This window comes from Lipophrys pholis (genome assembly GCF_963383615.2).
Source record: "Lipophrys pholis genome assembly, chromosome: 4".
NCBI lineage: Eukaryota > Metazoa > Chordata > Actinopteri > Blenniiformes > Blenniidae > Lipophrys > Lipophrys pholis.
In genome coordinates this window covers 30,694,255-30,721,155 of record NC_137637.1, presented here as the reverse complement: position 1 = coordinate 30,721,155, position 26,901 = coordinate 30,694,255, and the positions used below count along the sequence as shown (strand labels likewise).

Here is a 26,901-nt window from a genome sequence, read left to right as displayed (position 1 = left end):
ACAATCTGCATCTGTATAATGATGAAAAATAAATAAATGTAATAGTCACTTTATTCCATCTTCTTTTTCTCAATTTGATGACTGTTGAAGAAACCTGCCGGCTCTGCGTGTGTTTTTCAAGGACCAAACTCGTTGAGCAACTCTATTTGCCTTCTCAAACATTAGCGAGGTCCTGCCCAAACACAGACACACACACACACTGTAACAAGCTTCTCGAAAACACTCTGCAGTGACGTTTGCCCCTGCTGAAGTGCAGAGACGGACGAGTTCGGACTGGTGGGATCCACAGAGACGCGATGTAGACAGACAAGACTTGACGGTTGTCCATCATCATGTCCATCAGCGTCAACTTAAAGAAGATCTTCAACCTGCCGGGTCAAACCGACAGGAAAGTGGAGCTTTCCTTCAGAGGTAACTGGCTCTCCTCTCCCCTGTGTGGACTTCTTGGTCTCTTTTATGATCTGAAAGCCGCTTGATTTGAACAGCATCATGTCCAGTCATGGTTCGGTGCAATGAGGCTGATCTTCATACCGCAAGATGTTACTCTTCAATCGAGTAGGAGTGGAAACGCTCAAGAGAAGGCAGAATTAAGCAGTAGTAGTACTGACACTTGTATTGTTTATACTTTTGTGAGTCAGGATGGAGCTGTAGTGGGATTCAAACCTGCCATCCCAAACCGACTTCTCTAATCTTTATGTCAACCGCTAAGCTTTAACGAACCAGTGCCAGCGGAATGTCCACAAGTTTCACCAGTCCAGTGGTGCAACTGAAGCTCAAACTGAGTTTCATTAGTTTATACAGTTACTAACATGTTTCTGTCAAATGTTCCATCAAAAATGAAGGATTATGGTGACCTCTAATGATTTTAGAATATATGATGAAAGGAAGCCCTAAATCCAGCTCATCACTACCAACAGGTGAACTGAGGTGGATCGACTGAAGCTGCTTTGTTTAAGTAAAAATACTCATAGGACATACTGAATTTATCTAATTGCAAATAGAATGGCACTGAAAATGAATGAAAACTAAAAACCTGCCAGTGCTGAGAAATGGTCCCTATTAATGTCTAGTTTTTATGTTTTTGTTGAGGGGCTGAATATGTTCATCAGTTTGAATGTACTTTCATTTTCTCTGTTCCGTTGCCAAAATCATTACTGATTTAGTGGATTTTCCTTTTATTTTTTTTCATTTATTTTGATAATAATTTAGTCAGTGGTGAACTGCACCAAAAGTTCTTTCTACTCTTAATTTGTACATTTTCAACTGTATTTGTTTGTCAGTTTAATTTCTATTTATAGTCTGGCAATGGTAAACAAAGCCTTGTGGTGTTAGTGCTGTTGCCACGGTAACAATCTTTCTTCCTTCCAGGTTTCACCCATAAAACCAGAATCCTGCACTGTGCGAATGTGGCCATCTTCAACGAGGTCAGTCACGTGGATCAATGCTTTTCAAACCACTTTGTGACCGCTCCAGGAAAAACAGGCTTCAGTCGTATCCAAGCCGACGAGATGCGACTCCGCCAGCGATAAAACTCAGCAACTCAAAAAATGTTCAGTGACAAAATATCCATCAAACTTTTGTTGCGCAGCGAAGCTTTTCATGGCGGTGAAGCCAGTCCCAGCTGACGATGGATGAATAGATCATCCCACACCAAAACATCCATCACAGGACAAACACATAGCAAAGTTCACACCGACAGTCAATTTAGAGTCACCAGGCTGGAGACTGGAGGATACCCTCGTGTGCAAATGCCGAATACCTGAAACCCACAACGAAAGACCAAAATCATTCGGCACCGGCTCAGTTCTTCAGACATCTGTGAACAATTGGGATTAAAATCCCTCCAAACTACGCTATCAAAGCTGTTTTGAACTATTTTGTCTTGTGGGTGTTTGAGCCGGTAGCCGCTGCTGTTTGCCCGCTCCAGATTGAAACTATTTTAATTGAGCTGATAAGAAACTGTACCGCTCCTATAGTACACATGGTCACACAGACACTCCCTCAACACACACACACACACACACACACACACACACACACACACACACACACACAACTGACACGGTCCCACTGTATCCAGCAGCAGTGTGTGGAGACCTAAACTGAACCATCCGTAAACTGTAAAAGAAGTGTCCATACAGTTTGGTGTCACACATAGTTAGATAAATAGGAGAGTCATAAAAACAATACGACAGGAATACACACATATGGACCGACTGTTGATAATCATATATATTATTTCCTAAACGGGCTGTGTATCTATCTATCTATCTATCTATCTATCTATCTATCTATCTATCTATCTATCTATCTATCTATCTATCTATCTATCTATCTATCTATCTATCTATCTATCTATCTATCTGGGCTGTTGTTTATTAAAAAGAAAGTACAGCTAAAAAGTGTGTGAAATTCATATTGTTATTAAAACATAACAGATCATGCATTTCTAACTAACTAACTATTCAAAGGCAGGATGAATACAGCAGAGTAGTGATAAATCACATCCTGGTTTTGTGTTGCATTCAAGAAACTATTCCTCACTCTACCAATTCAATTCAATTTTATTTGTAAAGCGCCAAATCACATCAACAAACATCTCAAAGCGCTCTTACAATGATAGAGTACAACAGGACCCAACTAAACCCTTCCAAAGCAAGCAGGTGTAACAAGCAACAGTGGCCAGGAAAAACTCCCTCGCATGGAGAGAAGTTCATAAGAACTCCCTCTTCAGGAAGAAACCGTGGGGCGGACCCTAGACTCTGGAAGGACGGCCATCCGCCTTGACCGGTTGGGGGGAGAAGTACATGGGATAGGACAGGGAGAGAGAGGAAAAGAAGAGGGAGAGAGAGAGAGTGGCAGACAGGCCAGATAAGTACAAATACTAAGAAAAGTCTATGATGAGCGTTGGTCTGATGATGAACCAATCTCAGTCTGGAGCCAACAGTTTTCCATGCAGTCTCCTTTATAGAGCATCTTCGAATGAAATAGTGAGCGTGACATGTTGCTGGCAAAATGAACTGGATTTATATTTACGGGGGTTTTTATTTCTAAGTCTCACTCCATTCTTCTCTACCCTTACTGCCATTTGAGGTAAATCATTGCCTCATGTCGCCGCAGTAAATTCACATTGTGGAAAGTAGCAGTCTGTTTGTCTGATCGTGGTCTGACGCTTGAAGGAAACAAACAACAAAAGATAATTCTCAATTTGTTAATGCTCCGCCACAAACAGACTGTCACTATCATTTTTCTGACCAAAGAAAAGCAGAACGAGATACCACTTTAGTATAAAACATATAAACATTTACCTGTGACAGTGGAAGGAGACATTTGAATTCTAAATCTGTGAGAGAAAAAGGTTTTTCTTAACACAAAGCGAAAACAATCGTGGCCGGAGTAAACATACAGGTAAAACACTAGGATGTGTTTGATCATTATTAACAAGTAAAAAAAAACAACCAAAAAACAGTTAATTTCTTTACTTGATGAATGTCAAACCATCCAGTTGCGTGTGTTGATATAAACAGAAAATGTTTGATAGTAACCTCAGTGTGAGGCCAGCATGTCTGAGTTTTGTTTCTCAGGACAGAGTTTGTTCTTCAGGTGTGTCCGGATGAGTGTGAGTCGGATCCTAAATACACAAAACACAATGGCTTTGATAGAAAATGTGCAACAGAAAGACTCTTCTTGTGCTCCAGTTTTTTATTTTTTTTAAATATACATAAACATTTAATGATTTATATTATCTGACAAATACCAGACCGGAAGTGTACTTTGTTATGTCATACTAATTCTCCTCCGTGTTTACCTTTTATTTTGTACAGAATTTATTTAAGTGAACAGCTTTTTATGATTGTTTGTTCTTGTGTGTGTTTGTGTGCAGTATTTTCGATGGCCTCACTACGGTAAAGGGATCGGTGATGAAGTTTTATCTGTTAGAGTATACAACTCTAGCAAAGTCTTCTCTAATAGGTAACACACACACACACACACACACACACACACACACACACACACACACACACACGTATACATATATACATATATATATATATATATATATATATATATATATATATATGATTGAATATAGAATTATCATAGCTTGTAGAGACAAAAGTTCTGTTTGAAATGGAGCCCTGTATACATTGGGAAAACACACAAACCACCTGGCCAATCAGGTGAAGCCTCAGCAAGTGGGTTTCACTAGAATGTGGCGTGAGGAAATTTTGAAAAATGTGGCCGATGAACCTTTGTTAAAGCTACACAGGTTCAATGTGCCAGCTCCTGTATTTTAATAAAATTATAATAAAGTTCTGGCAATATGTCCTCACTTCCCAGAAATGTCCTCATCCTCATTTATAAAAACACTCACTGTGGTCCCCACACTGTAGCAAGTGCAAGAACACAAACACACACCGAAAAAAATCTGTCTGATTTGGTTTTATGTCATACAATGGTCCTGACAAAGATAGAAAATGTAAATACTACATACACAAATGCATATGGATGTCCTATATTGAAGCTCATATTGTGTGTGTGTGTGTGTGTGTGTGTGTGTGTGTGTGTGTGTGTGTGTGTGTGTGTGTGTGTGTGTGTGTGTGTGTGTGTGTGTGTGTGTGTGTGTGTGTGTGTGTGTGTGCGTGCGCGTGTGTGTGCAGACTGCTCGGTCAGCTGGTCGTCAGTCTCCAGCATGTCGTCACCTCGGGGCGGATGGTACTGAGGGAACCACTCGCTGACGCCAACTACAGCCTGACTGATGTAAGGACACACACACTCTGCTGAGTCGACAGAATCGGGGTCATGGATTCGGCCTCTGTGGTGATTTCTTTGTCTTTGTTGTAGATATTCATCGAACTCGACATCCGGTATCACCCAATCGAGGGAGCAGCAGGACCCTGGGACGGACTCGACTTCCTGAAAGACCAGGAAAAGGATGAGTAAGCGTGTAACTTGTGTATTTTAAATCCAAACACAAGCATCCTACTGTTAAGCTAAGAGACTCGAATCAGGGAGGAATAATTTTTCATCTCACTGTTTTTTTTTTGTCTTCGCTCATCCTTAGATCAGCTCTGGTCATCAGAAATAAAGCATTTGACGGACCTGATGAGAGCAGGTGAGAACCCACACAGCACTCACCAGGGATTTCAATATATGAAATATAAGTCAGTCAATAAATGAACTTGGTATTTCTGGAAGCAGCTCGATCATTGGATTCTTTATAATTCTCTGGATATGAGAGAATCATCATCCAGTGAGATTTACTACTAACAGAGAGATAAACTACACATCCTCTTGTGTTCTTGTCAGTGTGAAGCCGCGCACCCGTCCAGATCATCGGGAGAGGGAGGCCCGACGTCTCGGTCACAGCCTGTCTCCGCTCGGAGAAGATGACGACGACGACGACGATTATTATGACGACGACTTGGACCTGGACATAATTTTCACCTCTCTTCTGAGGTCAGTCTGGTTTAAGTTCCTTCAGTTATCTAGTTAGTCTTCAAAATGACATTGTCAGCAGTAATAATAATGCTCTGCTCCCTACCACCAATGTAGTCGTTCCAGGCCACTTACCAGAAGTGCAGTTGCAGGCATGCCCAGAGTGAAGAGCTTTCAGGTGAGGGTTTGTTCTTTATGGATCGTTTATCTCGCTGACCTGTGGAGCTCAGATATGCTTTCCCCCAGAAAATTACTGGAGGATCCTGAACTCTTGCGCAACACACTCAAGCGAAGATATGAGACAAACCTGAGCTGTTCTTTTCTGTTTCGACTATGTGATAACCACGAATCTATGTGTGTCCATGTGTAGTTTGTTTTTTTTGGCACCCAGAGGTCTTCCAGGGGTCTAAACCTTGTGATCGCTGGTGGAGACTGATGCCTTATACATATAAGGACTCATAGAAATTAGGGAACTCTAGAGTTTCTATAGGTAGGCCGTGGTTGGATTACGTTAGGGGTTAGGAAAATATTAGTTAAGGCTCGGTTTAGAACAAGTGTGAGGCCAACAAACACAGTGTGTTTTTCCTTTTGTAGGTAAATTTGACCATCCAGGAGGCTCAGAAGTTGGCTGGAGTGAACATCAACCCTGCGGTTTTTGTCAGACTGGGAGGTCAGAAAAGAAACACTGGGACACAGAAATCTACAAACTGTCCCTTCTTCAATGAGGTGAGTGTGTGGGGGGGTGGGGGACTGGCCCCAGTAATGAGATGGTGTACCAACCTTCGATCATCACAGATTTCTGGATTGGATCCAGCAATCACCATCAAGGGATGGATACGATTAACTATTTTCTCATTTCTTTTTTTTTTTTTTTCAGAACTTCCAGTTTGAGTTTCAGGAGTGTTCTGAGGTCTTTTTTGACAAAGTCATTGAGATAAAGGTGAGTTCCACTGTTTTTGTTTGTTTGTATTTTTTTTGGGGGTGGGGCTGTGTGGCCAAAACTAAACAACGGGGATGTTACCTCCTCTCAGGTGGTCCACCGAGGGCTTCTGCCTTTCCTAATGACGCACATTGGAACCTTCAAGATTGACATTTCCACCGTCTACAACCAACCAGGTACCAGTCCTCTGTGTGAAGTACTGCTCTAATCCCGTCCAAATACTGCAGTAATCTTTGACTTGACCTCTTCAGACCATCGGTTCTACCAGAAGTGGGCTCCACTTACCGACCCAGCGGACACCAGGTCAGGGGTCAAAGGTTACGTCAAAGCCACCATCAACGTGCTGATGAAGGGCGACGCTCTGGTTATGCCCAGTCTGTCAGCACCGTCCTCGTCTGGAGCCGCTGAAGACATTGAAAGGTCAGTAATAAAGCTGGTAATACTTTTTGACTAATTTGACAGCTGGTGTATTCGGTTGAACATTTCTGATCTTGGCTTTTCTTCCAGAAACCTGCTGCTTCCTCGTGGCATGCCCTCCGAGCGTCCGTGGGCTCGGTTTCGTATCCGGATATACCGAGCCGAGGGCCTTCCCACCATGGGGGCGGGACTAATGGCCAAAATGTCCGTCTCTGACCGGGCCGTATTCATTGACCCTTATGTACAAGTGGCGTTCGCAGGGCAACAGGTACGGAAATATGCTGAGTGTGAACAGGAAACCATGTAAACGAGCTGCTTACAAGTTTTACACACCAAACTTTATTTAAATCAGAGTAGGCGTGATGTGGACCTCGTGACATCAGATTAAAGGCAGGATACATGATGGACAAGTGTATTACAGATATAATAACTCACATTTAAATTAAAGCATCCAACTCTGTTGAGAAGCCAATTTTTAAATTATGGAGGAAAAAAACCCTGCAGCTTACAATTAGGAAGTAGAGTATCAGTAGTCATGTGATTACAGTGGATGGTTTGGAGATGTAGAGGGTTTCTGTGTGTGGTTGGCATGTTTGAAGGTTCTGAGTCTATGTGGGTTTTATCTATCCCATAATGCCAAGACATGCCGGCTACTGTTATTTAGTGGCAGTAAATTAGCCATGGGAATGTGTGTGGGAGATCTTTTGTTCCTTTACATTGAGCACTGCAACGGACTGGTAACATAAAAAAGGCGCTCACACTGCTAATTACATTGGTTTGGCGTGAATAGACTCAATCAGCCTCCTTACAAAGCAAGTCTGGCTGAAGCAGCTCAAGAAGACTCATGAATGACAAAGATAAAACTGAATATGTTAATGGTACAGAAATTCAATTAATTAGATGAATCACTGAAATTTGTGTTAAGACCACTGCTCATAGTGTGTGTGTGTGTGTGTGTGTGTGTGTGTTCAGGGGGAGACATCCATTGCCAGCGCCACCAACTGTCCGGTTTGGAACGAGGAGATCTCCTTCATTGAACAGTTTCCTCCTTTGGCTCAGAGAATCAAAGTCCAGATCCTCGATGATACCAAGATGGGCGACATCGCGCTGGCAACACACTTCTTGGATCTGCAGCAGATCTCAGATCCGACTCGCAATGGTACAAATTCAAACATTAATAAATTCAATTGAAAATAGACACATTAATTCGATGAAATGAAAACTGGCGACAAACTTGAAAGTCTTCCTGCAGGTAGAATAAAACATAACAGGCGCTTGACCTCCTCGTTTTCAAACCTCATCAATTATGTTCTTCTTGGTTTTAATCTAAAAATCGGAAACCTTAGTTGCAGCTACAAATACTTTATTATCAAAGGTTTAATGTTTTAGACTCTTCTTTTTCTGTTTGATATCAAACCTCTGAATAAACTGCTGAGTAGAGCTGACTGTGGTTTTTAAAGTAGCCAAGAAGACACTTTAATAAAGAGGCGCTGTTATTTACTGGATTTGAATTTCATTGCAGATTTGTTATGTTATGACCAGTTGCATGGTGGTGCGGTGGTTTGCTCTCTCACCTCATGGTGAGAGGTTTGTGGGTTCAAATCCTCACCTGGGCCTCTCTGTGTTGAGTTTGCTATAAACTACTATGACATGATGAGACCCTTCTAAATATGTGGAAACAAGCTTTTTTTTCTTTTTGTTTGTAGGGTTTAACCCCACCTTTGGACCAAGTTGGGTAAACCTTTACGGCTCTCCTCAAAACTCCACCCTCGGAGATGTGCACCAGGTAAATGACACTCACCAGTATTTGTGTTTCTTTTAATTATTATTTTACAAGGGGATATGATGACACGATTGATGTCACTTCCCTATGCCTTGCCACAACATCTACTTTGACTAGTTGTTTTTGTAGCCAGTGTATACAAATTTAAAAGGTTAAAGTGGCCCTAAAATGACTATTTTGAAATCATATATTGATCTGTTCAGTCCTGTAACATTTGTGTGACACATCAGAGCCACATTATATATCTATATTTCCATTTGCGATGGACTTACTTTTCTTATAGAGGATTCCCTATATGAATCCATCGAAATAGCACAAGGAGGGTTGTTTAAGCAGAAACCAGATTTCTATCGCTGGATATGATGAAATATAGATAGATTTTGCTTTAAAAGTAAGCTTTAGGAGAGAAACCAACTACCGCAGCAAAGCAGTAAACAGAAGTTCTTTATTTATTCAAAACATCCTGGACGTCTCTCTGCCACCGTTTATCTATTCATTCTGTTTAATTAACCAGCTTTCAGTTTTAAGTTAATTGACTCGCAAGCAGGAAGAGTGACACCAGATTTTCTTTTTGTGTGTGATGTCAACATGAAATGAACCAACGAGACCAAACGTTCTTCTCTCCAGGCTTTGAATGAAGGTCTGGGTGAAGGAATCTTCTATCGAGGCCGAATCCTCCTCGCTCTCAGCATGGAGGTTTATTCCTCCCCGGCCGCTCTCAACACGGATTCGGGTTCTGGTGCTGCAGGAAAGGTATCCTACACTACTGAATCCGAGTGGGCCACAGCATTCGGGAACGGTTTAGATTGTCGTGAGTGGCTTGACTTGATGAAGATAAAGTGTTTTAATTCAGGTATTATTGCAGCAGTAAAACCTCCAAACCGTGCAGTTGCTTCCCAGTACCAAGACCATGTGTGAGACGTTTCACAGACAGCAGAATAATGATGTGCCATTTAATAAAATTACAGCAAAAGCTTCTTCCCTCCCACATTTAAAATACCAACACATTGGGTCAATTGGTGAATCAAGCTGAATTATGTTATCATTGCCTCACCTCTGCAACAACATCAACTGAAATCTTATTTTAAACTACGCAATTCTCGCCTGATTTCTGCAACTGTTCAAATCTAATATTCCTTCATTAACACTCACAACCCTGTTTAATCTGTGAAGATGAAAGGAGCTTTGGGCAAACTGGGATTGAAGAAGAAGAACAGCTCCAAGGATAAAAACAGAGGTGAGCCAACTGGCATTACAAAGAAGTGTTGTGTCTTTTCCATCCTTATTTTAAAGTCTGTAGACTTGTTGACCATTATAAATACAATTGTTCTCTCGTATTTCAATGTTTTCATTTTGCTTTCATGGATGCAACAGCACAGTTTCCAATGCTTCATTTCTTATTTTGTTAATCCAGTTCTGATTTGCGTGTTAGTAACTCTAAAACAGTGCTGTGCTACAGTAACAAGTGGTCTGGCGGTGCAGGTCTGTTTACCTCCTCTTGCTGTGCTTCTTCAGGTGGAGGTGGAGCAGACGACGATTCCGGCGAGGCAGGAGAGGAGGTCCCTGAAATGGTCACTGTGGAAGTTGAGGAGACTCATCCTCTGCCCGAGGTCAGTGCTCTCCCCGCCACTTTCATCGTCTTCATCACTGAGCTACCGTTCTGGTTATGACATTTATGTTTGTTGAATTTATTTGCCTCGCTTTGTAAATTTCACAGCATGCATGAGTGGATTAAATATTACGAGAATATTACATTTCTGTTTAGAATACGCTCCAATATTTAGAGAATTCACTTTTACACATTTGAAAGTACTACATATTTTGATTGCTTGCAATTCATGAGAGCTCGTCTAATGAAATCCCTCTATTTACACTTCAAGCACCACAACTTTAATTCATTAGACAAAGAATTACAAAATATTGTTTGTCATATGGATGGATGAATGATGAAGCGTCTGATTGCATATAATTATATGATTATAATCAGTTTTGAAGTGAATTTAGATACCTTCAATACTGTGTGATACCTGACCACATGGTGTGAATAAATTAAATCAGCAAGCATCACCTCTTTTCTTTGTTTGTCATCTTCAGGGTTTTCTGGGACAGAAAGAGGAGTTTCTGCTGTTTGCGTCTCTGTTTGAAGTCACGATGATGGACCCGTCTGTGGGAACCAAGCCGCTGTCTTTCGAGCTCTCCATAGGTGAACAGTATGATACAACACTGTGCAAATGACTGCAAATGAAAATGAGTTTAATGTCTTCAAAAATAGAGTTACTTCAAATAAAAAGCAACTAATGGGTCTTGTTTTAAGAACCGTTTCATTATAGTGTTAGTGGGGTACAATAGACCTGCTTTAAGTTCAGCTGAAGTTACATCTGTCAGTTGGAGAAAGAAGCAACGATCGGAAGATTGACGCTTCCTCAGAAAAACTGAAGGACTAATCGCAACTGCAATTTAAAAAAAATAAATAAATAGTTTTCGAGACCCATGGAGAGATTTTGGCCACGAAATGACCTTTGATTCTGAGCTCCACAACCTTAGGAAGGTGTCACATCGTATTTTATCCTTCGTAGTCCTGAGCTTTGTAACTGTCCTTTGCAGGTAATAATGGAAAGGTTGTGGAGGTCGGTAAATCTAAAAAGGCCCAGAGCAAAGAGGATCTGAGAAGGAGTCGGGAGGATCTGAATGAGGAGACGCACATTCTGCTGGAGTCAGAGGACGAGCTGGAAATGCAGAATCCTGAACCTGAGAACAGATCTTTGTCTGCTGCCATGAGACCCCAATCCACCGAGTACGACGGGTAAGTAAGCAGTTCATTCCCACATCTGTCTGTCCGTCTTCTCACTCTCCTTTAGACAGTGTATATGATTATAGCATCCACTTAATTATACTGTATTCACATATAAAATGATGACGTGACCTCGGCCTGCATCTTGTCAAAACAACCTGATGTTTGTTGGGCTTTCTGATCATTGGTTCAGATCGGCAACATGATGGTGTCTGAACAGTTCAGGTAAAGTCGAGCTTTATGGTACAAATTCTGGGGCGACACCTCCAACAAATCTTCACTTGTTATGTATTATGCATGCTTCAGCTATGCATTAAGATTTGAGCTAGTCTAGTTTGAGCTATTTAAAGAGTGATCCATGTCATTATTAACATATTCATAAATTTGTAAAACTAAAGTCGAGATTTAAATTCTTCCAGTTTATGGTTGACATATGCTGATTACCCTCTCCATCTTGTAAATGTCCATCCAGGTATTTAGAGTCGGTCTCTCCACCAGTAATATATATAATAAACATTTGTCCCTTTTCAGCCATTCTAGTGGCAGAAGTCCAAACAATAAAGTCTCACTCCCCAAAGGGACATGACATCTATAAATCACTTGTAAGGCACAATGAAGCTCTCTCCAGAAGAGTTCAAAGACAGGACAGTTCCAAAAGAACATGACAATGATTCATATTTTTTATACTGCAACTGGTGTCTACTGTGTAATTTTTGTTTCTCAGGTCATTCAAGTGTTTTCAGCTCCAGCCTCCCGCTGTGAAACTCAAGCCTTGTCTCTATGTCTGGACTCAGTTTGAGGATCACTGTTTTCGTCTTTATCTGGTTAACTTACTCAGCAAGATGGCCGACAGGCTGGTAAGTACAGAGCAATTATTTCAATGTAAAAACTAACCCAGATCAGTCAGTTCTTATGATTTCATCCACACTACTCTCCTCGCCTCTTTTAGGAGATCGGCCTCAACGAAGTGGAAATTCTCTTGAGGAGGCCGAGGAGCAAAGTGAAGGAGCGTCTGGTGGAGGTGCTGCTGGAGCTGGTGGCGTCCTGCAGGTCAGCGTCGCTCTGAGAACCAAAGCGTCAGTTCACGTTGGTTTTTATTTTTTGGTTTCACTGATGTTTTCTCTGCAGACAGTTCAGCGCTTTCTCAGACAAGAGGTCTCAGTGTCGTCCTAACAGCCTGGACAAAAGCAGGAAGGAGTTTATCAAGAAGAAGTTGGTGAGTTTGTTTCCGTTTTTTTTTTTTTTTTACTGTTTTCTCATCGGCATCTGTCTGCCTCCTTCTCTCTGTGTGACTGACCGTTCCATCGTCTCCAGGTGCTGGTGGCCAGACAAGCAATCAGAGCCAGGAGGCGACTCACCAGAAAGACAACCAAACAGCGGCTGATAGACAGCAGGAAGCTCCTGAAGAGTCTCCGTCAACTGGCCACAGAGGTCAGAGGTCATAGAGAATTCACCAGAAGTCACCAAGTCGTCACACGTTTCTCTAAATGCATTTTGTCCGAGGCCTCACACAATGTCTTTCACTCCACTCTCTCTCCAGCCGCAGAGTACAATCCCAGATGCTTTTCTCTGGTTACTGAGCGGAAACAAGAGATTGGCCTACGTTCGGATCCCCGCCCACTCCATCGTGTTCTCATTGGTTGAGGAGCAGAGGGGGCGGGACTGTGGAAAAATCACCACACTGTACATGAAGGTAACCGTCCACTAAGCCTGAACGTCTGAGCCGTTGTTGTTGGTTTCTTAGTTTGTTTATTTATGTATTTGAAAGATTTTCTCTGTCAGTGTGAATGGTTTTGCTGCTCTGGGTGTTGATTGGTGCAGTTAGAGGTGGTTTACACTTCGGACTCGACCAGACAGGACATGGACCCTTCAGTGATTTCACAGTGGTCAAGCAGTGTGAGAAGCAGGTGACAGACAGTAGAAACCAAATATACAGCTGATGGGACAACAACATTTTAGAATACATTTCAAAATTAATTTGAGCATTTTACTCATCACTTCAAAGGCTTTAAATGGTCTTGTACCTCTTATACGCTGATAAAATGTACCAGTATTTTTCAATATTCGCTATTAAACTTCTTGTCTTCAGTTCAATGTTTCTTTTTGAAAAAGCCTTTCTTGTGCAAGCATTTTTAATCATATCAATGATCACTATCAATTCATAAGAAAACGTTCAAAGTGTATTTGTACTTCTGCAGAGTGAGCAAGGAGATTACCCACTGGTCTGTCGGAGATGTGATTACTTTGCTTGCTGCTCTGTCTCTGAATCTCCTGTTTGCCTCTCTAGTCTCCTGGAGGTTCAACGATTGAGATCTTCGCAAAGCTGGAGGTTTACCTGTGGCTCGGGAATATTAAGTACAGCAAAGATGTCATCAACGGCCTGCCGGAGGAGTTCATGCCCGTGTTTGAGGAAGAGCTAGAGGAGCAGCGGAGGCCCGGCTCCACTGACAGGAAGAGGAAACTCCCTGTCAGTCTGTCCTGCCAGGGTGAGTCAGCTGAACATCTCCTGCAGAGCGAGCAACGCTTTTTTTTTCACACGATGGTTCCTCTTACATTTTGCTCAAGGATGGTTGATTTCTCTTTCTCTCTGCAGACAGCAGATACTTTCAGCTGCGATGTCACCTGTACCAGGGCAGAGGCTTGTTGGCTGCAGACGATGACGGTCTATCTGACCCTTTTGCCAAAGTGATCTTCTCGACACAGTGCCAGCGGACCCGGGTTTGTTCAACCGTCTCCCTCCATGACAGTTACAGAATTTATACATTACATTAATGTAATACAGGATAAACTGTATATCTTACTATGATATCCGTCGTCATCAAGCTGAGTAAAGGCATCTGGCATGTGTTTGTGTTCAGGTGTTGTCGGACACGGTGTCTCCTGCCTGGTGTGAGTGTTTGCTGTTTGACAGAGTTCTACTGGAGGGAACGAGAGAGCAGCTGGAAGAGGACCCGCCCCTCATCATCATCAATGTTTACGACTATGACTCAGTGGTAACACCACACAGCTTTTTTATTTTTTTTTAATACACAGCATTAAACTGTGAGGAGTCAAAATCCCATTACGTTTTGCTATTTAAAAAGTTTCATGGCACCCAGGTTTCAATTTCTGGGTCAATTCTATGAAACACTGCAGTTTTTCTATATCTCAAACTATACTGTTTTATGTATTATTTATGCTGTTTTTTATTATCAAACCTTTGAGTGTGTTTGTGTGCAGGGCCGACCGAAGCCTCTTGGCCGAGCTTTTGCGGAGCCCGAGTTTAAAACTGTGGACAAACTCTACCAGAGGCCTCGACTCCGTTTTTTTGACATCAGCTTGGGACGCGTTCCCGCAGGAGAACTGCTGGCCGCCTTCGAGCTCATCGAGCTGGACTACTCTGGATTTGGAGAGGTGGCGTCTGTCTGTCTGTCTGTCTGTCTGTCTGTCTGTCTGTCTGTCTGTCTGTCGGTCTGTCGGTCCGTCCGTCCGTCTGTCCGTCCGTCCGACATGATGGTGAATAAGTGTGGATCACTGTGACACTGTGAGTTCGAAAAAACAAAAACCAAAACAAGACTGGGCAGCATAACAGAAATTCCAAATTTAAAAGCATAAATCTATCAATATTATCTATTTTGAAGAGTGAGTGTAAATAATCAATGCTTCTTCAAAATTGGGCATTTTTAGAAACTGAACCTTTCGCTCTTTGTCTGAGTTGCATGCTTTTTTAATTAAAACTTGAATTAAATAAATGCATTTGACAATGCTCACCATACGCCATTGGTTAACTTTCTGTTGGAGCACTGAGTGTGGTTGTGTGAACACATTTCCTTCAGGTTGTTACGACTCAGGTGAATTCATCTCCAAATAAAGAATGAACGTAATGTGTTGGTTTCCAGCCCGTCTCATATTGTCCTGACACACTGCTGCTACTGAACACACAGATTAGCAAAATATTCATTTATTATTTTTAAAAGAGGTCAAAACGACCGAAAGAGTTACTTGTTTTTAGTGATGCAGAAAATCCTGTCCTCTCTGCAGCCCTGTCTGCCCAGCAGTGTGGAGCCTCAGAAACTGACCTACATGGAGGAGCAGAAGTATTACATCATCCCAGACGGAGTCCGGCCTGTTCTGAAGACCTTCAGGATCGAGGTCTCTTCACTAAAACACCCTTTCTAAAGGGTCACAAGTTCTCATAAAGTCAGGTTGATGAAGAGAACAAGAACACTCACCAGAGTTTTATTTTCATGACTATCACGGTCATTGCATTGAACAAACATTTTCTTACTCTACATTCAGTCGTTCGTAGGCTACTATCGGCTATTATTGGGAAAAAACCTAAACCATTTTCTGAATTCAAGACATATCTTAACCTTAAGATTCTATAAGTTCAATCATAACAACTTAATTTTGTTCTCTACAAGGTTGATTAGAGTATTAGTGTCCCAGGCTATGAACCCAACAAACAATAAGACCAAACATTCATAGATACACACACACACACACACACACACACACACACACACACACACACACACACACACACACACACACACACACACACACACACACACACACACACACACACACACACACACACACACACACACACACGCGCGCAGTTGATTCGTTGCAGAACCAAATGTCTGTTTCTGTTTTTGTTCAGGTGTTGTTCTGGGGGGTGCGGGATTTGAAGCGAGTGCAGTTGTTTGAGGTGGAGCGGCCCCTGGTGAGGGTGGAGTGTGCAGGAAAACAACTGGAGTCTGAGGAGATGGAGAGCTACAAGGCCCACCCAAACTTCAAGGAGGTGGTCGGCTACATCGATGTGGTCAGTTTCTGTCAGTGCATAAGAACAGGAACAGGGTTTTTTGGGGGGCACACAAGTGTACTTATCAATTCCAGTCTACTTTTACTTCAAAGATAAAGATAATTAAAAAAAAAAGAAAAGATCACAATCATCCACACTGCATACAGTTAACATCTTCATATCGCTCCTCCTACTTGTTCACCCTACGTTTGGTCCGGCCAGGAGCTGCCAGAGCAGTCCTACCTCCACCCTCCTCTCACAGTGTTTGTGGTGGAGCATCGGGCGTTTGGTCAGCTGGCCCTTGTCGGGTCATACGTAGTCCAGAGCCTCATGGACTACGGCCCACGTGTTGAAGAGGAGCCGGATGAGGAAGAGGAGAAGCCAAAGCCGAATGGTGAGACCTGTAACAACGATGGAGACTTATATATGTCTGTAATACTCCGATGTGAAAGTTTGTTGTAATTCTAAAAGGTTTTATTAACCCTGACAAGAAATCCTATAATTTCATTGTCTAAATGTCTCACACTGTTCTTATCATGGTTTTGTATTTAGTGAACAGCTTGTATAAATTTTTTTTTAAATATCCCACATCGATCTAAAGTACACAAATACATTCATGGAACTCTTTCTTGACTCCTTTTGGGATTAATCAACATTATTGCCTTTTAAATATTTCTGTGCCTTTTCTGTTTAGAGTATAATGTCTCTCTCTCGGCGTCACAGAATAAATTTAAAATTCAAAAAGTCTGTATCAGGGTGAATAGGAACCAGTTTGGTGACCAGTTTCTGACTATATGATTTTCAATATGAGTTGTTTGTACCAAACGTTTGTTGTGTCTCACCAGTGAAGCAGAACACACCAAAGGCCAATCCTTTGACTTCGATGAAGAACATGAAACTCACCAGCCTGTCGGTCACACAGTCAGTGATTCCCATCAACCCCTTGAAGCTGGTTAATGTACGTTTATTAAGCTCGCCCTCATCTCCTCCACCGAGTACTAAAAGCCTCAAACCAAGAAGTCTGGTACAACGTTAAAGTTTCCTCAACTGTTGATTCATTGCTCATCGATATAATGAAATTCTTTTAGGGACATTTTCAAAAGCTAAAGAAGAAGATAGAAGAGCTTGAGGAGGACGCGCCTGAGAAGGCGGAGTTGGACTGGTGGTCTAAATATTATGCGTCAGTGGAGGAGCTGGAGAAGCTGGTGAGACATGGATTCCCCTGTGTGCCTGAATGGTTATAAACACCACTGGAGAAATCATTCAAAGAAATAGTGTTTTACAGTGTTTTAAAAAAGGGAAAATGTTTTCATGTATTTTCCAGATCCTAATAATCAAATAAGAGAGTTAATGAATAAACCTGTATTCCTTCAGAGAAAATACGAGTAATAAATGAACCAAAGAGCACATCCATATCACGCCATGTCATATGTGTACATGTCATATTTATATATATATTTCTTTGGAAAGTGAACAACTTGAAATTGTAATCAACCTTTTTTATTCATTTGTAGGCAGCTGAGCAACAAGAAAAGGAAGAACAGGGTGAAAATGGTAAAGTTGGCTTTTTGGTTTTTTTGTTTATGGCATTTAGCTGCAGTACTTCCAATGTCCACTTGAGGCTGCTGAGACGATGAAATAAGTGGGAATACTGAGGACTTGAATATTTAATTTTCTGACTTTATCAGAACTTTATCAAAACAATACACCCAAAAGACACAACAATAATAAACAAAAGTAACAGATTTTTATTATTATTGTCATATTTCTCAGCTGTTGTGTTTGTAAAGTTTTTTTCTTTACACAGATGCAGGGAATCTGAGCATGGGAAACATTGATGAGGAGGAGGAGGAGGAAGAGGAAATAGTGGTGGTGGAGGTTGAGCCTCCCAAACGAAAGAAGATTGCCACCCTAAAGGTTTGAGTGTCAAAGTAGCTTCGTCCTTTGGTTTGATGTGAACATTATGATCAACTGTCAGGTTATATTGCAATAGTGAAAGAAAGCTGTAGAATCAGAGCAGATACAGAAACTCTGTGTTTGTTTTGTGTTCAGCTGTTTCCAGGGGACCTGGAGTCAGAGTTTAGGCAGTTTCAGGATTGGCTAAAGATCTTCCCACTCCAGAAAGGCAAAGCCAACTTCAACGATGACGACGACGATGACGAGGAGAAGATTATGGGCAAATACAAGGTGAGGCAGATACGGAGCTGCCTGTCAGCTTGTCAATCTGCTCTGAAGTGTCAATATTCTTTACTCTCTGTCCTCAGGGATCTTTCATGGTTTATCCGATTGATCCAGAAGACACAGAAAACCTGAAGTGTGAGATCACCAATGGAATCCCGAGAAACTCTCCGATCAAAGTCTTAGTCCGAATCTACATCGTCAAGGTTCCCGTTTGACTCGTACTCATGTGAACACATGAGATTTAAACAACCAAGCAAACATTTATGCCTCTGGCTGATTCGTGGAGGATTCAAACCTGTTTAAAGACGGTTTATCATCTGTACTCTACTGTCACTGTTTTGTTTCTATTTGTATCTGGCAGGCCACCAACCTGGCTCCTTCAGACTCCAACGGGAAGGCCGACCCGTACCTGGTCATCCAGGTGGGAGAGCAGAGTCTGGACTCCAAAGACAGATACATTCCCAAACAGCTCAACCCGACATTTGGAGAGTCAGTACCGGCCCGGTCAACCGTCGGTCCACCAACAAATGTGGTTTCTCTTTTTTCTTCTGACATTCCGTTGCTGTTTGTCTCTCAGGGTGTTTGAACTCACCGTGTCGTTCCCGCTGGAGACTGAGCTGCAGATCAAGGTCATGGACCACAACTTTGTGGGGTCCGACGACGTGATCGGCGAGACGCGGGTCGACCTGGAGAACCGGTTCTACAGCCGCCACAGAGCTGCCTGCGGCCTGGCTCTGTACTATGACACGTTAGTACCACCATAGCCACCACCGCACTAAACCATATAAACGGTAGCAGAACCATGGTAGAAGATCTTAAACATCTCTCTGTCTCTGTCTCTGTCTCTGTCTCTGTCTCTGTCTCTGTCTCTGTCTCTGTCTCTGTCTGTCTGTCTGTCTGTCTGTCTGTCTCTCTCTAGGGATGGTTACAATGAATGGCGTGACGCAAAGCGGCCGTCAGCCATCTTGGCAGAACTCTGCAAGGAGAACGGCATCCCGTCTCCAGAATACAGGGCGTCTGTTGTAAAAGTTCTCAACAAAATCTTCAAAATACCACCAGACGCCGTACCTGAAGGTAAGACGGGCAGACAACAAGACCGACGAGCGAGAAGTTAGAGAGGCAGGTTGAGGTAACCAGTTGCTATCACTTGGCTCGGGGCTGTCAGAAATACGAATAAGACACTAGATATTAAAAACATAAATGAATAATTTAAACCTAAATTCAAACAAACAGTCTTCTTCATTTGGGTTTAGCGGCAGTTTGCATCCATAAAGTTGCACTACTGCCATCTGCTGGTTCTATCTATCTACATTGTTTCCCACCGTTCTGGTCATCCCTGGTGATCGAAAGAAAGAAAGAAAGAAAGAAAGAAAGAAAGAATACAGTGCTTTATGATTAGTTTTTTCTTCTGCTAACATGTTTTAAACATCTGTTCATGTTGTAAGGCATATGACAGAATTTTCATGTCACCAAGTTTAATGAGTTAAATCTGCTCCTGAGATTATTATGATTTGTTTGGTTTTTTTACATTTTCAATGCTCACTGGTGTAATCTATAAACAACCTTGTAACGCTTGCCCTGTGTTTAGATTCATTTAATCGGTGCTGCAACATCATTCATATCACAATGGTTTGTTTACGGGTCCATTTTGTTGTGGAAATTACAGTGTTTACACTCCCACTAATGCACTGCAGCTTTGGAGCAATTTTACTGTAGTTTGTTTTCATCTGATCAAACCTATAAATTGGAAAATTTTGGGGGGTTGTCATCAACATTGAAATAGCGAACAGCTCTAATGTGAGTGTTGGAGCCCTTGAGAGGGGTTAGGTGGTCGGTGGCTCTGACTACAACACTACTACTAATAATACCATCAACGTTTGTTTTAATTGAACCTAACCTGCTCAGTGGAAACACACACTGAGGTAAGCTTTTTGACTATTCGTTGATTCCAAGGATCAAAAAGAATCCTGACACCAGACTCACTGCGCTCAGTGTATCAGCAGCTTGTTGTTGTTGTTGTTGTTGTTGTTGTAGCTCTGTTGAAGAAGAACAAGCGGTCTGAAGATGAGGAGACGGAGATGGAGGAGCATTCAGCCTTGAGTGTGCTGCAGCGCTGGGCGGAGATGAACGAGTTCCTCCCCGGAGCCCTTCCCCTGGTCCCGGAGCACGTGGAGGTCCGGTCTCTGCTCCACCCGGACAGCCCCGGTCTGCCACAGGTAAACCGCGACCCGACTTCAAACACAACCACAGTTTTTCCTAAGTCGTTGCCATTAACCGAGTGTCTGTGCGCTAGGGTTATCTCCACATGTGGGTGGACATGTTTCCCACGGATGTTCCAGCGCCTCCTACTGTTGACATCAAGCCGCGGCTTCCTGAACAGTACGTCACCGCACAGCCGGCTCTCTAAAGTGCCTATGGATCTCTCACCATGTTGTCACTGCTTCAGGTATGAACTGCGCGTGATCATCTGGAACACCGACGACGTGGTTCTGGAGGACGTAAACCCGTTCACCGGCAACCCGTCCTCTGACATCTACGTCAAAGGGTTCGGTTTGCACTCGCATCCCTTCTGATCAGTCGTCGCCATCGAAATAAGACGATCAATATCAAGTGGCTCAACTGGAGTCCTGCGGGTTTGTCTGCGGAGGTTCAGAGTTGTTTGTCCTCTGTGCAGCTGGATTAAAGGACGCGAGGACAAGAAGCAAGAGACGGACGTCCACTTTAACTCTCTGACCGGAGAAGGAAATTTCAACTGGAGATTTATTTTCCGCTTCGACTATCTTCCTACTGAGGTTCACACTCACACACACACACACACACACACACACACACACACACACACACACACACACACACACACACACACACACGCACTTGTGTGATTCCCATTCAGTTAGTACATGTAAATCCTCCTGCTTGTATTTTCACGACTTTCACCTTTATAAATGAGGAACCCGGAACGTTCTGATGTCCCAGATTTCCACTGTCCTTCACTTCCGTGCCTCTCAGACTAAAACCAACAACCACTTTCCTTCTGTCACTTTTTTTTTATTTTTTTATCTGCAAGTGATTAATTGTGTGATTTGTAAATCGTCTGTTCCATTATCACAGCCACCTACAGCCATGCACAGATAAAGAACGCCTCCAAGCGATTTCTAATCAGTTAATCAATCAGCTCATTGTGGTTGTCAGAAATGAGTCTGATCCTCTCCTCCTGTAGAAAGAGGTGGTGTATAAGAAGAAGGAGTCCTTCTTCTCTCTGGAGGAGTCAGAGTTTCGTCAGCCGGCTGTTCTCACTCTGCAGGTTTGGGACTACGACAGAATCGGATCCAATGACTTCCTGGGTGAGCAACACTGACAGTTTAGACATTTAAACTTGAGGATTTAAGATAAAGAAAAGAACATGCTATATTCATAAGAAGCAAAAACGTAACCCTCATGAATCTAAATCTCCTTCCTTAAGGCTCCATCGACCTCCGTCTCAATGACATGGTGCGACCAGCAAAGGCGTCCAGCAAGTGCTCGATCAAAATGGCGAAGGATCGGGCCAGTCCTCGCTTTTCCATCTTCCGTGCCAAGAAGATGAAGGGCTGGTGGCCGCTCATCCGCCAGAAGACGGCCAAGGACTTTGAAAGAGAGGAGAAGGAGAAGGAGGAGGCCATGAAGAAGGGAGGCAAGAAGAAAAAGAAGCGAAAAGACAAGAGGAGCAAGTTGAAGCTGGAGGACATCCAGTACACCGACAGCTTGGGCAACACTTTCTTGTTAATGGTAACAAACAAAAAAACTTTTAAAATCTTAAGGCGTCTCATAAAAGCAAGGCTGGAGTTAACTTTAACCAGCAAGATGAACAAAATAATCAAAAACAACAATAATTAATGAAAAAAATAATCAAAAAATCATTTTCTTACCCAGCTGCCACTTTTATGTCCAAATGGATCGAAGAAAGTAACGGGAACAGCCTGTGGCCACGGCCTCGCCTCTATCAGAACTTAAATCTGAGCAGAGAGTGAAAATCCATCTTTCACGTTACCGTTAGTTTCAATTCACATTTATCTCACGTTTCGTTTGGCAAGTGAAGAAGCTTTAATCACCGCAAAGGAGAAGATTATTTTAGGTCCCATGAGCAATAATATTGATCAATTCAACACAAATGTTATTTATATATTGAAGATATTGTATTGAATTCAGCAAATTGTACTCTGAAAATAACTGCGTAAACTTTCAGGAGTCAGCTTGAGCCAAATACAGTAGAATCCCGTTATTACAATTATTTTATGCTTCTTTTTTTTTCACAGGGTACAGAATAATGTAGAATATCACAAGTCATATTTTTTAGAATCAGCTTCGAACACGACCACAACTAAGAAAATAATTGTCCTCAACAACAAATATTTGGACAAATTTACATTTTCTGAGAATAATTTTTTTTTTAAGTGAAAAAAAATGTAATTTGTTTTATTCATTCAACATCTGACAATATGAAACGTTTCAAAACGTTTCACGACCGCTGAAGCAGTGAAAACACTATGAATGAGAAGTCAAATCAAAAGTCTGTGCTCCGGTGTGTAGGTTAACAGTTAACACAACTGCAGTAACGTGGCGGATCTCATTTATGAGCGTTTGAAATTCAGTTAAACGGCGTCTTTTATCCGTCCCAGAAAACAGGAAAAACTCCATTTAATGTTTGATTATCAGGCCTCATGAGGAGTTGATACTCATTTATTGACGCTAGTATTCTAGTATAAAAAAACTAATATTTGTGAAAAATATGATAGTAATTGTGATTTAATTATCAGTTTTAACTACTTGTACTGACACTGATCGTCTGTCTGAAGGGAAAGGTGGAGGCGGAGCTGCAGTTGTTGCCGCTGGATCAGGCGGAGGCCAATCCCGTGGGTAAAGCCCGCAAAGAGCCAGAGCCTCTGGACAAACCGAAGTATGACTCGTTTCTGACTGCGTTTCAGTTCTGGTGGCTTTCTGCACACTCAGCAGGAAACGGGCGTAAAACTGTCTTCCTCCACGTTTCAGCCGTCCCACCACCACCTTCACCTGGTTTGTCAACCCGATGAAGACCTTCGTCCACCTCATCTGGAAGAAATTCAAGAAGTACATCATCTCTCTGGCCATCCTCACCATCCTCTCCGTCTTCCTGGCCCTGATGGTGTACACGCTGCCGCAGCAAATCACCGCCCTCATCATCAAAGGATGAAGAAAGCGGCAGGGGGAGTTTCCATGTTTCTCGTGATGAAATGTGCGAGTGTCACCAGTCCTCCTGTAAATCTGTGAATCTCTCTGCACTGCGTGACACGGCATCATCGGAAGGCGTCGATGCCAGGAACCGTTTTATACATGAAGAAATAAATAATCACGAAAGAACTTTGAGGAAAGCAAATAAAAATTCACGTTAACAACCAAAACGTTTACCAATATATGAAAATAAACTTTGTGGTAAATCAATGAAAGCTAATCAAGAAGCGAGGAAACACCAAAGAAATGTGGTTTTTCTCTCAATTTGTTTTGGTTTGACCACAACAGGGATGTTTTGCCGCTCAATGATTAAATTGGTAAAAATCGTATCTACTAGACTTCAATTGCTTTATTGTTATTTATTTTTTTTATGAATTCTGGCCATAATATTTGATATATTAGTTTTGTCATTCAAATCGCTAATAACAGGATCAGAGCAAAGAATCCACCACTGACACATGCTCTTATTTTAATTTTACTGGGGTTGAATCCAAGATGTTTTATCCGCCAAACATGATTTAACTCTTATTGCATCAGCGACACATTCAGAGGCTAAAAGTGCTCAACGGATTCCTGTGGATGCGTTTCTACTATTGTGCAAATTAATAATTTAAAATAAATAAAAATAAATTTTTAAAAAGTTTGTAATTTGAATTTCCGTGATCAGATGAAAATTCTGCAGGAGATTGATCCTCTGCAGACTTGTGATCAGTTTATCAGAGGATTTTCTCTGAAAGATTCATTCATTGAGTCACTCTGTATTTAGAAGTAACGTAAATATGTGCAGTATTTCGTTGGCCATCATACCTTAGTAGCGACAATAAATTGCTTTCCAACTATGTTTATGAGTTATATAAATCACATCCACTGGAATCAAACATGTTAATTTAAGGCACGCACACTGACAGCTGCTTCATACTAACCGATAAACTTCCTCGGGGAGAACGTGCACCTCCACAAAAGTCTGGATTTGAACCGGGAATATTACCACTGTGAGGTGAGAGGGCTAACCACTGCACAGCCCGCCAAATCAAGAACCATAATAAAATAAACATGAAATTTGAAGATGTGTGCGGTTATAACACAAGACGTTTTTCTAATGGTTTTATATCCTTGGCCTGTGTTCTCATGACTCTTATTGTTTCCCCTTGTTTGATTTTCCTTTTTCATCTTTGTTTTAATAGTTTGCTCTGTTGCAGTGTGCAGGTCTGTAATGAAAGCCCTGCTTGCTTTTCGTGCCCAGTCTCTGTGTTCTGTTATCTGTCCTTGTTTTTGTTTTTTTTTCTTCTTCTTTACAAATAAATCATGAGATCCGCTTGTTCCATTCATCATTTATTGGCTGAGACGTTAACTGGCAGGGACACGCATAAATATAGCAACCTCAGTAAAACAAGCAGCGTGCTCTCAACCCTCGATACAGAAGACATCAATTTCCGCCACAGTGACCGGTTAACTACATTTTTAAGAACCCCGCGGTCCCAGTTTATATGTTTTTACTGCTAGAAGCACTTTACAAAGGTTTTCTCACAGGAGCGACGGTGAACTTGACCTCGTCTTCACAGAGAGGATTCTCTTCATTACAGAGCATCCCTAACAACAAACCATTCAGCTCTGCAATACGTCGCCTTTACAGGTACTTCCTCTTTGTCTGCAGTTTAGAGAAAACTATCACTTATAGCTCCTCCTCAAAGTGCATTGAATAAGGCAACTTATCTGACCTCATACAGACGGAGGCCCGTCAAAGGGGCGAGTCACCCTTATTTAGCCGAAGCGACGATGTTTACTGCAGAGTTCTGGGCTCCCCTCTCCTTCTCGGCATCTTTCCGTTGCCTGTTTTGACTGGAGCAGCACTGGGGCAGATGGGAGCGTGACGGCCGTATTTGAAGGTGGAGGAAATTGGAGAGAGTAATTACGGTCTTCCGTCTGAGCAGCAGGAAGTTGGAAATGGTTTGTTTACAGATGTTTTCTCCGATTGTTTCCTTTGACTTGATGTTGAATCGTATCTTGGGCAAACTTTTGCTTCTTTGCCTGAAAAAAGGGACATTATGTCAGAGGAAAAGAATGAACCGAGAGGACTGCTGGCAGTTTTTGAATTAACGCCGGTCCTGTGACTTGAGTACAGTAAACTAAGCAAACGTGATTTTGTGTGTTTCCACAGCTTTTGATGGTAATTTTACCTCTATATGCTGTGTTTTTGATTTCATTTGGGATTATTTTAAACTTCATGCTTCATGATTTTCACAATGTGTCTCCTGGTGTGTCTTTAGAATTTTTTTTTTATTTTCTATGCCATTTTCTGATCTTTTTACTATTTAGATGTTGTTGCAGTCGTTTCGATCATGTCTGCATGGTGATTTGGTACATTTCTTTGTGCTCATTTATCTATTTTACATTTATTTCTCATCATTTTTCGGGGGTTTCTTTGTGACCTTAAAGTGACCGTTATCAGTGGTGTGTTTTTGTGTTTCATCCTGGTCGTTTTGTGTGTTTGTCTGGTCAGTGTATCCTTCCGTTTGGGCATTGCTATCATGTTTAAGTTGATTTTATATTATGGTAATGTCTTTATGGAGTTAATCTTTTTTCTTTTTTTATATTTGCTTTTGTCACTGTGAAGTCCTCTGACCTGTGGGCTTCCTGTGCATGTGTTCAGTCAATGGGCCGATGACTGTAAGCATGGTAGGAAAAAAAAAATATCAATTTTTTATTTTTTTATTTTTTGTCTTTAATGGAAAATTTGTGTTTTAATGAAATCATAAACATGAATTTAGATTAGGGAGCTTTCAGTGGTTAATCCTTCTAATCCTGTTTGCATGCTTTTCTTTCTTATCATGGAGGGAATCGGATAGATAAATTAATTAATTAATAAATAAATAAATAAGATTGGTATGTAAATTTTCGTGTTTGACTCTGGGTGAACATGCGGTGATGTAATGCGGTGTGTGTGTGTGTGTATGTGTGTGTGTGTGATCCAGTCCACCCAGGCTTCCCACTGTACCCCTCTGTCAGCAGGGCGCGCCGCCGCGGCAGAGGGCTCCACCGCTGTGCACCGGGAACGCGCTTCGGCATGCGGTTTGAATAAAGAAGCAGAAAGCTGAAGGGAAACATCAGCTGGCCGGAGACGAAAAAGACATGAGAGCGTGGCCTGAGAGGAGAGCAGAGCCCGGTTTGATCCACTCCCCTGAACCCGGTCCCGGTGTCCGGAGGCTCCGCCGGCTCCGGTTCTGCGCTCGGCGGCTGCGCTCTTTGTCAGCCGGCGACTCGCTGCCTTTTCTCTGAATGAAGACGCTCCGCCGGTTGTAATCTACTACTAAACTGGG

General features: G+C 42.1%; 1 protein-coding gene across 1 annotated transcript; it reads left to right on the top strand.

Annotated features, from left to right (window-relative positions):
- Positions 1 to 332: 332 nt before the first annotated feature.
- On the top strand, positions 333 to 23,913 carry fer1l4 (fer-1 like family member 4; the record flags this gene model as incomplete). Its single annotated transcript, XM_080461150.1, has 49 exons — positions 333 to 411; positions 1,369 to 1,424; positions 3,884 to 3,972; positions 4,662 to 4,761; positions 4,846 to 4,940; positions 5,066 to 5,116; positions 5,311 to 5,460; positions 5,557 to 5,617; positions 6,034 to 6,165; positions 6,317 to 6,379; positions 6,471 to 6,555; positions 6,631 to 6,799; positions 6,887 to 7,064; positions 7,769 to 7,955; positions 8,503 to 8,582; positions 9,207 to 9,332; positions 9,753 to 9,816; positions 10,095 to 10,189; positions 10,674 to 10,782; positions 11,184 to 11,382; positions 12,095 to 12,227; positions 12,320 to 12,420; positions 12,499 to 12,586; positions 12,685 to 12,801; positions 12,911 to 13,063; positions 13,658 to 13,856; positions 13,964 to 14,088; positions 14,229 to 14,363; positions 14,590 to 14,763; positions 15,391 to 15,501; positions 16,016 to 16,177; positions 16,379 to 16,550; positions 17,002 to 17,114; positions 17,245 to 17,361; positions 17,671 to 17,710; positions 17,964 to 18,073; positions 18,209 to 18,343; positions 18,421 to 18,540; positions 18,699 to 18,826; positions 18,915 to 19,085; positions 19,257 to 19,411; positions 20,372 to 20,553; positions 20,631 to 20,716; positions 20,784 to 20,882; positions 21,012 to 21,129; positions 21,558 to 21,681; positions 21,801 to 22,105; positions 23,173 to 23,273; positions 23,366 to 23,913. The coding sequence occupies 49 exons, from the start codon at positions 333 to 335 to the stop codon at positions 23,544 to 23,546; spliced, it is 6,123 nt and encodes a 2,040-aa protein (XP_080317276.1). The 3' UTR covers positions 23,547 to 23,913.
- Between the last annotated feature and the right edge of the window lie 2,988 nt (positions 23,914 to 26,901).